Below are 11,531 nucleotides of genomic sequence, written 5' to 3'. Positions count from 1 at the left end.
TTTTGTGATTTGTAGTTATCAATGATAATTTTAATGGTGTGAGATTAATGTAAGATTCTATCCAATGGCTCACTTTTTTTTTCTGGTTATATGCTGGCCAAAATTTAGAAAAGTTGCTGGTCCTCTAGACTTAGGGAGCCAATGGAATATTTATACAATGTATACAATAGAGATTTAGGGAGTATTAGAGATATAATCATTAGTGTTATCCTTTTCTATCAACTAAATTTTTTGGGATGAGTGGTATCATGACATGGTATTAGAGTGTTAGATCCAAAAGGTTAAGAGTTCGATTCTTGGTGAACCCCAAAATCAATTTAATTTTTTGGGAAGATGTTTATTATCCCTAGTATCTCCCTAGCGGGATCCTTTAATTAAATATGTTAATTTTTAACTGAAAAAGTCTAGAGGACCAGCAACTTTTCTAAATTTTGGCCAGCATATAACCAGAAAAAAAAGTGAGCCATTGGATAGAATCTTATATTAATCTCACACCATTAAAATTATCATTGATGACTACAAATCACAAAAGTTACTGGCTCTAACACTCCTCTTTTTAAACTTGGGAAAGTATGAGGAGCCAATGGAATATTTATACAATGTGTACAATAGAGGTTTGGGGAATATTAGAGATATAATCATTAGTGTTACCCTTTCCCATCAGCTGAAGCTTTTGGGATGAGTGGTATCATGCATGGTATTAGAACGCTAGATCCGAAAGATCAAGAGTTCGATCCTTGGTGTACCCCAAAATCGCTAGTACTCGAATGGTTATTCTAGATGGTATAGGGGATGTTCATTTTGTAACTCAATAGCCCATTGTACATATTGTACAAATAGTCCATTGTCTCCCTAGTGGGATCCTTAATTAAATCATCATCTAATAATTCCTAACTATCAATTTAAGATAAAATTAACTACACATCAATTTTTACTATCTTTGTTATTGTTACAGCGGGTTCCGCCGCAACGTATAAATTCGAAATCGCAAAGAGCACTGTACTCATAATAAAGAGGAGGGAAAACTCGAACTTTCTATTCAAAAAAAAAAAAAAAAAAACTGAAAACGGCATATTCTCCGAAAAAATTCAATTGTTCTTTCATTTCCCGAATCCAATTGCACACACGCGCGTTCCGAATTTTTTTTTTTCTTCTATAATTTTTTCTGCATAATTATTGGAGATATATAGTGATAGTAGTTACAATTTAGTGGTGATCGGAACCATGGGAAAATTGCCAGCGCCGGTGAACGGTGGTGGCGCCGTGCTTAAGAGAAAGACACCTTCAGAACTTCGGGTTGGTTTTAATTTCCAAGTGCTTTATTTCGATTTGTTATTTCACATTTGATATTCAATTCAATTATCGATGATGCTTCTGTTCTGTATAAGAGCTTCGAACATCCTATAGTAACATAGCCATTTGTATCGGAATTTTTTTTTTTTAATTCAGAATAAAAATTTTCGCTACTTGTTATGCTGTACTAGTACATATATTAATTTCACTTTTCCAGTGACATAAGCTAAGTTCTTTTTTGCTTAATTCTCTCCATCTGCTTATAATCACAAGCTTTTTGAATAGTTTTGATTTGATTTTCCAATATATTTCTATTTTTCTTCTAATGTTGGACAAAATAGTATTGAATTGTTGAGGAAGAAATTCTCATTTTTACATGGTTGGCAGGGAGAGCAGTTGAAGAGGGGAAGTGCTGTCACTGATAAATCTTCACTCCCATTGAGTGATACTACAAAGTATGTTTCTTATGCTTCTCTTAAAATGTATGTGTTATTTCATGATTTCATGAGATTTTGGTTGATTATGTTTGCAGCACCGATGTGGTGGATAATGTGGATAAGAGACCAGGGCTGTTGAGGAGCCCAAAATACACCAATAAGCGTGTTGATGAAGTATTTCCTGCCAGAAAGTCCAGGTTTGGAGTTGTTTCTGGAAAAGAAAATGCAAAGGTTAGTTTATTTGCCAAACTCATGATTCTTATTCAGCTTGGTTGGTTTACTTCTTCATTCAATTACAGTTCTCTCATATTTTATAGTTATCAAGGTTGAAGTTTGAACAAATTAAAATTGTTACTATCTTACTATGTTCAGGAAAATCCATCTTTGGAGAAAACTACTACTAGTAACTTGAAGAATGTTTTGGTTTTTTCTACTTCAGCTGCCAAGAGACAGCAAGGGAGTTCATGGTTTGCCTCATTGTCTATTTATCACTTGATATCATTGTCAAGTTTTCACTATTTTTTATTCTATTCATAATTGTTGGCAGCATGGAGAATTCTGCTACTTCAGGTGAAGTTAACAAGGATGGTATATTGCAAGCTTGTCAAACAACTGCCGAGTGTAGCCAAGCCAATTTTCGAAGTGTTTCTGAGCTTTCATCAGCTGCTGATAAATCTTCTGGATTGACTGCAGTTGATGTGGTATGAAATCATAACTTGTGGGATTATAATTTAGATTCTGTATTTTAAGGAGGTTATCACTTAATATTATAGGGCAAAGCATTAAGAGGTCTGGCTGCACCAAAGCCATGTGCCCGAAATGGTTTAGCTGCTGACTCAACTGAAAGATGTGGGGATATGACATCAAGCTTTGCAGCCAATTCCATATCCGAATACCATGTTCCCGGCCGGAAGGCTCCTCTGGATCTCACTTTAAAGACCAGTATGCGGGTGGTATCATCCTCTTCTTTGAATTGGTGAGAGGATAGATTTTTTTGTGCTTATAAGATTTTTTTTACTTGCTAGCACGCTTTGGTTCCAATATCATTGTTGTGTCCTTTGCTTTCATTCTGCATAAACCATATTTATATCCAACTTTCAGGGTCCAGAGGTCACTTACGTATCATATCAAGCCCAAATTCTCCTTCCAGCAATGTACTACAACAGGTCAAAATGTGAGAGGCTCCCAGGGCTTCAAGGTTTTGCACTCGTGGATGTATCCTCAATCCATCCTGCCACCATCTCTCACATCAGTGCTAAGCTCATCAACAGCAGATGCAGGTCTGTCAAGTAGCTTTCAAGCGGATCCCATTCCTTGCCTGCATATCATCTTCCTCTCCATTTTCCATAAGTTACAATATTCTCTTTTTTTTGTGCAATAGAATTGGACTTCTTAAGGAAACGACAAGTTGCTTGGGAAGAATCATTCCAGGACCTCTATTACATGCTTCGAAATAACACTTGTGTCATCTTTTATGGTAATTATATGTTCTTTTTACTTTGCCATTTCCTTTATCCTTTTTATGTTGCTGTGCTATCCTTTTGAATTCTCATTAGTGTCAGTGTTTTGTGATATTGTTTAAATGTTTTATGCATAATGATGAACTATCATAATCAAAATGCACTTGTTTCTTCACTAGTATAGGCTAGGCTTTTTCTTCTGTGAATTTGTGTATTTATACATGATGAAATTTTGTGTTGATGTTTTACTCCCTTTTACAGTTTGCACTTCTCAGTTTGTCGTCATGTTTACTGGTGGTGACAGCTCTGGGAGTCCCAAATGCTTCTGCAATGCTTATATCTCTCGGTCAACCAGGGGTTTGAGATCACTGTTAAGAGAAAACGTAAGAATTAAGAAGTAATCATATAATGAATTATGGTGTGTCAGATATGCATTAGGATGTTTGTAGTAATTTTTAAAAACTTTGTTCATATTCTGGAAACTAATGTTCATACCCCACTCATTGCTAAAATATGAATAGATCATTATCTTCAATTCATCATCATGGGATTTTCTTCTTAATTTTGGTTTTGCTGAGATGTCTGAACTTATTTTGAGTTGCAATTTCCGATACTCTTTTTTCAAGGATGTTTATTTCTCAATGCCTCTTTGCCATTCTAAAGTGGAGCAAGTTGCTACAGAGTATTTGGTTGAGCTGTCAGAGATAGAGAAACATAATCTGGGGCAGGTTTGTATTTAACCCTGCTTCTGACCTTATTGTCCTTACCCCTTTCTCATTCTATTGAAATGAGAACACAGGAATAGTAATTTTCTGCTAGCCTCCCATAACTATGAACTAAATTATGTGATGTTTGACAATTTTGTAAGTAGCAGTATTCAAAGCTTTTCATATTGGCTGTTGTTTGGCTTCTTCCAAGATTAGTCTAAGATAACTATAATAGAATTCATTAACCTTTTGGTGTATATCCCTATTGGCAAAAAATGTAATATGGATGCCTATCTGTTATGTTCAACATCAAATAGAAGTTTCTACATTTTTGTTCACTGATGATTTTTTATTTGAAAATAATGCAGACTCGAGGATTAAGGTCTTACTCTGAAGTCGATAATAGCCCACAATCTTTGCTGATTTTCAGTGGCAACAAGAGTGTACATGGTTTGTATGATCTCTTGCTAAATTACAGGTAACTAAGCTATGTAACAAAATTAAGAACAATTAGCTTTCTTAGTAGCTCCTTACCAATCTTATACACACTTTATTGGGTTTGGTATTTAGTGTGTTCTTTTCTTTCGTTGCTAACTACAATGTTTGCAGATCTTTCTTTACCTCGCTATCCAGTACCGATGTACCTTTGTTGTGCTCTCCTGCACCATTTCGAAATGCTGCATTTTCTTCTCCTGATGTATGTGCTCATTCCCCATCTTATCCTTTTGTGTTTTCTTTTAGTCTTTGCATTTTAAATTGATCATTGAAATGCTATACCAATTGCTTAGCTAGATAACTTGGTCAACAAGAAAAACATGGATAACATGAAAAACATTATTTAAAATGTATACGTATTTCTGCTAGACTTGTTTAGAAGTGTTGTAGTTTTTGCTAAACGGAAAGGAGCTTGTTATGCAACATGACACAATTCCAAATGCTGCTCTTTTGCAGGTTAAATGCATGGAGATGAGAAAAGCTGAACATATTGCCACCTCTTATGATCATTCTACTTTGGAAAACGGTGAATTTGCACAGGGTTCATCCGATAGCCTTTGTTGTAGCATTGAAATAAAAGATACAATTCTTCCACCATGGATTATTTGTGGTGCATGTGCCTTGCTGGCTTCTGAAGGAAGAAACTTTGAGGCAAGGTATGGCATTGTTCGTTAACACAATCATGCAGAAACTACCATTTTGTTACCATTAGTTATTTGTTTATAGTTTTCCAGCGCAATGGTCTTACCTCTTAAAACTAGCTGTCTATGATTATAACGTTGTTACAGCACAAGTTACATTGTGGAGGTTAATAAGCACTATTTGGAACCTAAATGATAAATTTTATCTTATGTTTTGCAGTTTTGTCATGGAACCTAGCTCAGTTGGTTTGAACATTGCCTTAGAATCAACTAGCGAGAAGCCAGAATCCGAAGCTGGTAGTAGCGAAAGCTTGCAAGGCCACAGCAATACATTTGGAATTCCAGAAGCTATCGTCGCCCCTTGCTTGAAATCGTGTTCAGTAAAAGGCTTAAAGTACTTTCGTGACTCTTATACAGCTTCTCTATCACCTGTGTGATCATGACCAATGATCATCAATGAATTTTCCTCATATTGCTGAGTAGTTTATATATTTCAAGGCTCTTTCCGCTTACCCTAAAGAAAAATAATGAAGTGAAGGATTCCCTTCTTGTATTTCAACATCAAATAGTAACTTACCCTTTTAGTTCATAGAAATACTGTCTTCCAGAGCTAATGCTTTAGAGTGCTGAATCACACAAACAGTAACACCATACAACTAATATTTTAGTATTTCTTTGGCAATAATTTATTGAATTCCAAAATTGTTAGTGACAATGAATTGGAACTCAAAAGATAAATGAACTTTTCCTTAGACATAAACCACAAAACATAGAAGTGAACTTTCTTTGGCACATGGATTATTTAGCACATGATTGTCCATGTGCTAATGCCTAATGTCTTGAATCTGTTATGTGGGTTCAACCAAACATCGTCAGATATGAACTAACTCGGAATCTAATCAATAGTTACCTAACCAAATTCACAGAGATAGTTGACACTATGAGTAAAATAAAGAACGATCTGTATGTCTTAAAACTAGTTTGACTTTCGTTGTCAATTTGAAAATTACTTAGTAAAATGATATGTAAGTACTTATGTAAACAGTAAACTTTCATTGAGAAGATTAAATTTATTCATTTTAATTTGCACGTGTTATTGAAACTACACTACACACTAACAGAAAGTTAAACAAATAATTTTCCTGGAATATTCCTTTTCTTGTTCTTTGCCTTAATTTTCTCCTCTAATAATATTCACACAACGTAACTTTCCTAAAGGGGTCACCAATCTTGTTCATTGACCTGCCAGGCTTTTGGTCAAAGATCGTGTTCTATGATATTTCTATTCAAAGAATGCAAACCCCTAATATGATCATCCCCCGGTCAAAACTTCCAGAAAAGGATTATATCCAATTTAAATTTTATTTCCAAAAAAAAAAACATATAACTAAAATTAAAGCTCTATGCTGTAATTTTTAAAATTCGATCTATCTGAATTATTCAAAATAAAAAAATAGGAAGATATAAGCCAACATAAGGAAATAATGAACACGTGAGAGTACTGCAAAACATGTTTAAAAAATAAAATAAAAAAATTAAAATAATATTCAAGATCATTAATTATAAACTAAAAGTATACAAGTGGAGGTTTGGAAATTATGGTACATTTGAATGTGAAAGACTGAGGCTCTAAGATTATGCACACAAAGCTGCACTTGGTAGAAATTTGAGGTTGAGAATAGACACTACATAAAGATTAGGGACACTTGCATGAATAGGCATAGTCATATACAAGAGAGGAATGAGGATTGTCCAAAATGGCAACCCTCAAAGCTCAACTCCAAACAAACCATAACCAAGTTTTAACCAATCAAATTTTACCAAGAAATCACCTTAAATTTCATACGCAGAACAAATATAAGAACACTGCACAATACACCACTTTTCAAGCAGAAAAAAAGCTCATGTTGTTGAACAAGAAAAGAATTCTCATTGTTGTAGTAGTGTCACAAAAGATTTTCAATTTCTGCTTCCACATTTGATGATTGACATGGTGGGAATCGGAGAATTTAGTTTCCCACTTGTGTTCTTGAAATACATCTCCATGGCCTTGTGTGTGTTATACCCTTGTCCAGGAGCATCAACAAGCCTGTGCTATCAGCTGGTAGCCCAAATCCATACCTGCGTTTGCAAGCATTTTAGATAATATGATAACGATTGATATTATTCGAACATCTAAGAGTAGGTGTTGATTGGACATGCAACATGAATCGACACTAAAAAGACACGAATTTGAATGTTGAGCCACACGAAAATCTAAGGGTGATAAAGTGAACGTTGACACAATCAATAATGTTATACATTTTCCAATCAATATATACTCTCATAAACCAGCCTATAACCTATAATGAAATATAGAATAACCACAAGCAAAATGAACAGAGATTAAAGCAAAATTGCTATTCAAATGAGGTGTGCTATACTTTGAGGATCTGTGATGCAACAACCAATTCAGAAACAACCTGAAAAGTTCCATCACTAAGCACCTAGAGCTATGCTCCACATTGAAGCTTATGTTTTCCTAAATCATCTAAATACTATTACACTCGGAAGGTCATGGTGTTTTTATATTCCGCCCTATAGGTTTGCTCACTAAAGAACCAAGAGAGAGATGATGAGAAAGTCCGACACAGCTAAAATAGAAACCACAAAATGAAAGATACAGAAACAAAAGCAATGAGCAAAAGACACAAGTTATCAATTTCCAAAAACAGAGAAGATACTCAGACTCCTTAGTGCAAAGCATAAGGATTGTGAACTCCGGATTAAGTAAACTATATAAACCATTATACACGAAGTATTATTAATAGTTAAGACATTGATAGGATATTTCAAAGGTAAATGGTGAATGACGTGGATATAGAAACTCCTACATGTTCAATATTTGATGCAAGTTATGCCTTATGAATATATGCAACTTGAAATCAAAGAACTGCATTGTTATAAGAATTATGCCAGATTCTGCTCTCATTTCGGTAGACCATGCACTTCATAATAGGAAGAAAACTACAAACAATCTTGCATCGCAGACAAGTGTATTTTAAACCATCAGAAAATATGTTAGGCGTCACTTACTTGCTTTGATGAGCTCTCTTTCTCCACATAACAACTGATGAGATCCACTGAAAACAAAAAGATGAAATGACATAAGTACTGCGGCCATAATCTTCATCACAATTAACAAGGATGATGTTTTCAAAAGGAATTAGTGAGATGAATATAAAAGAAGAAGCCAAAACATGAATTACAGGGTTAACTTCCAAATGCAATCACTTCAGAATCCTGGATGGCATTTTAAAAGACTTGGAAAAAGACAAGAACTTGTTTTGATGAAAACCTCTTGGCTCTTGCCATAAATTTTTTACCGAAAGGTCAACAACGATGAGCAGAAGCTAAATGATGAATATATTAAATAGGATGAATATGTATGCCCGCCTTACTGGGTTTGGGATGAGCATTCTGCTCAGTCCAAATTTTACTTTAATACCAAAATCAAATGGATGAATCTCTCATGATTTGTTATACTTGGCAAAATCCCATGCAATATGTTGGCAGAAACCACATTTATTTTACACTTACCTTCACAATTGACGCGAGTGACGATCTTCCACCGATAGCTGACCTCCTATTTGTCATTTTTCGTTGTGGTGACATGTCCTTGCACAGTTGTTGAGCTATTTCCTTCAGTAACACAAGTTGTGCTTTATCTGTGCGCATTGAAATGAGTGCCTGCCTCATCGATTCCCTATCAGCCTCAAGTGCCTGAAGCCTCATATAAAGCTTCTTAACGTAGGGATCCTCATATTCCTCATGATTCCTTGATTCCCTTGGCGAGCCAGTATAATCTTCTAAAGCAGCTCCTCCAGCTTTGGACCCTGTGAAACCATTATGAGGTGCCCGACTGTGAACCGAGTCAATGGTATATATTCTGTCAGTGGTATCATCGGCTTCTGATGCATTATCTTTCTTCAAGTTGGACTGGTCCTCGGATTGTGAGAAATAGTCTCTCCTAAAGTTACTATTGACCTTCGGAGAATCTGACAAATACCCAGAACCTGCTTCTCTACCCACTGAGTCGGTGGAAGTTTTCCTAAAATGTGAAGTCTTCTCTAGAGTATTTCTCCCTGTAAAATCCGCATCGAGCTCTTTGTAAGTGGGTGTTCTCTCCATTTCGGAAATCCTATCTTCTATGTTCCTCAACCGGTCCCTAGGAGTTTCACCAAATGCATACTTTTCAATATCGGTGTCATCATTATCAGCATCCATGCCAGCATTCCTCGCATTGCATTTCAAAGGAGGGTATTCATAGGCTGGAAGATCATATAGTAAATTGCCATCTGCCTCGGCCTCAGTGAGCCCAAAACTCATCATCCTGTGCTTATATGCCTGAATTTCACAAGTCAGCGACTCAATCGTCTGTTCTTTCTTATACAACAAATCATCCAATGCTAAAATCTCCTCCTGATCATGTTGCATCTTCTCCTCCGCATAACGCTTGAATTGCCGGGCTTCCATCTGAATCTCTGCCTTCTCCCTTTGCAACCTCAATATCATAGACATGGTCTCATTGGCAGCGGTCGAAGAAGAGCTCCTCTCTTCCTCCAACTCAGCATTCAAGTCTTTTATGGTCTTCTGCTGACTGATAATTGCCTCACGTAATGCAGCAACCTCGTTCTCGATTTCAACTCGCACAACCGAAACATCCAAATCCAACCCAGGGACAACAAAATTGGTACCCTGCTCAAACTCATCATGCTTCCGTTTAACAGAGCGAATCCAAGTCCCTGCAGGTTCACCTTCCAAAGAGCAACTACAACCGCAGTTGCAGCATTTTATCAAATCCTTGGAAGACGAAACTACCTTCGAAGCCATAGGCCAAAATGCATTCAAGAATCTAAGCAACACAAATATATCAAACAATTAAGATTCCAAACACCCTGCCTCTCTATCAAAGCATACCACAAATCAACCATTCTCTTCCAGCTCCCATCATCCCTCTCGGATCAACCAACCAGAGGGAAAACCTACAACAGTTGAAAACAAAGACATTATTAAAATAAGGGCGAAAAAGAAAGGAGAGAGAAAAAAGTTACAGCATCAGGGTGGTGAAATAGATTCTTTAATTTTCATTTACAAAACCAGCTCAAAACCCTTTCAGGGAAACTAATCTTCCCAGAAACTGATCATTTCAGAGTAAATTTTTCACACCAAACAAAAAAAAAAAAAGAGGGCAAATGATAAAAAGAAAAATTCAGAAATAAGAACCAAAAAAATGGAAACCACCTTGAAGGAATCGACGTTGAAGAACCAATAGCAGCCGGCAGCGAAGATTTCAGAGCATCAGCAGAAAGTAGAAGACAAATTTTCCCGGAAAATTCAGCTCCGCCGGCCGGAAAAAGTCCAGAACAAAATTTCACCCAAAAAACAAATCGAAAATTTGAGTTACCAGCCGCTGCAAATCGAGAAAGAGGTGAAGAACAGTGAATCACCGCTTCCTTGGGATGAAAGAATGCGGGAGCGGGAAGGGTGTTTGGTGGGAACGAAAATAAAAAAGAAAATGTGAAGGAAAATCAAAATGAGAAAGAGGGGAAATTAGAAAAACCCTAATAATAAAGATTTTTAATTTCTCAGTCTTTATTGGAATGTGTAATGTGTTATTTGGATTTTTCTCTGTTTTTCTATCTCTTCTTCTCTGTGTTTAAGGCTTCTTTCGATTTTCGTGTTTTGCGTTTTTTTGATATTATTTTTTTTTATCTTCTTTTTGTTTTTTGTTTTTCAGTTTTTTTGTTTTATTTTCTCTCTGTCTTTCATCTATTTTAAGAGAGAGAAAGACAAAGATGAGATGAACGGTGGAGAATGCAAGTTACCAAAATGAGTGATCTGTGATTTTTTTTCCACTCATCTTTTTCTTCAATTTTTTCTTTTTCTGGACTAAATTTATTTATCCTGATCCTTTTTTCCCCTTCTTTTAGAGTAATTCTTTGTGCTTATTTTTTATTTTTATTTTAATTGGTGTGTATTAGTTGATGTGTGTGATGGATAGTCTTTGATGATAATCAATCATATCTTTTTGTATAATTTATTTAAAATGACTTTTTGCTAACAATTAGTATTCTATAAACATTTGTTACAATTATTTATGATAAAAAATTATTATGTTTTTTATACATTTATATTTAAATTTTTTCATGTTTTAATTATTTAATACTTAGTGTTTTTAGTCAAATTCTTTTGAGATTAATTTTTTTCCCATTCTGTCCGTAAAAAAACAAGTAAAAAATAAGTGCATTTAAAATAAAATTAAATAGAAATGAAAGTTGTCCTTGTTCGTAGTTTCGTACTATAGTGTATTGAACCTCAATAATTTTATTTTGATCATTACTTTTTTATTGTGCTCATTGTTTATTATTATGCTTGATTACTAACAGGAAGGATATAGTTAAGTCCTTGGTTAGTCACTAATCATTATTTATTTATTTATTTATTTATTTATTTTTT

The 11,531-nt window shown here is 35.1% G+C and overlaps 2 protein-coding genes across 2 annotated transcripts; one reads left to right on the top strand and one right to left on the bottom strand.

The window, feature by feature from the left end:
- The first annotated feature begins 1,001 nt into the window (after positions 1 to 1,001).
- Positions 1,002 to 5,628, top strand: LOC107628006 (uncharacterized). The gene is made up of 14 exons (XM_088504190.1): positions 1,002 to 1,296; positions 1,681 to 1,748; positions 1,826 to 1,961; positions 2,103 to 2,197; positions 2,278 to 2,431; positions 2,504 to 2,706; positions 2,832 to 3,010; positions 3,112 to 3,207; positions 3,452 to 3,573; positions 3,817 to 3,918; positions 4,266 to 4,375; positions 4,507 to 4,594; positions 4,849 to 5,048; positions 5,254 to 5,628. Exons 1-14 carry the CDS (start codon positions 1,225 to 1,227, stop codon positions 5,468 to 5,470), a joined length of 1,842 nt encoding a protein of 613 aa, XP_088360316.1. The 5' UTR covers positions 1,002 to 1,224; the 3' UTR covers positions 5,471 to 5,628.
- A 940-nt stretch (positions 5,629 to 6,568) lies between these two features.
- LOC107626289 (myosin-binding protein 7) lies at positions 6,569 to 10,824 on the bottom strand. Its single transcript, XM_016329141.3, has 4 exons — positions 10,317 to 10,824; positions 8,613 to 10,057; positions 8,109 to 8,155; positions 6,569 to 7,154 (listed from the first exon to the last, which is right to left on the bottom strand). The coding sequence occupies exons 2-4, from the start codon at positions 9,903 to 9,905 to the stop codon at positions 7,043 to 7,045; spliced, it is 1,452 nt and encodes a 483-aa protein (XP_016184627.1). The 5' UTR covers positions 9,906 to 10,057; positions 10,317 to 10,824; the 3' UTR covers positions 6,569 to 7,042.
- Positions 10,825 to 11,531: the final 707 nt, after the last annotated feature.

Source organism: Arachis ipaensis, chromosome B2 (assembly GCF_059453495.1).
Source record: "Arachis ipaensis isolate K30076 ecotype BB chromosome B2, ASM5945349v1, whole genome shotgun sequence".
NCBI classification, from domain to species: domain Eukaryota; kingdom Viridiplantae; phylum Streptophyta; class Magnoliopsida; order Fabales; family Fabaceae; genus Arachis; species Arachis ipaensis.
The sequence above is the reverse complement of the archived record's forward strand: the minus strand, read 5'-3'. Positions and strand labels throughout refer to the sequence as shown.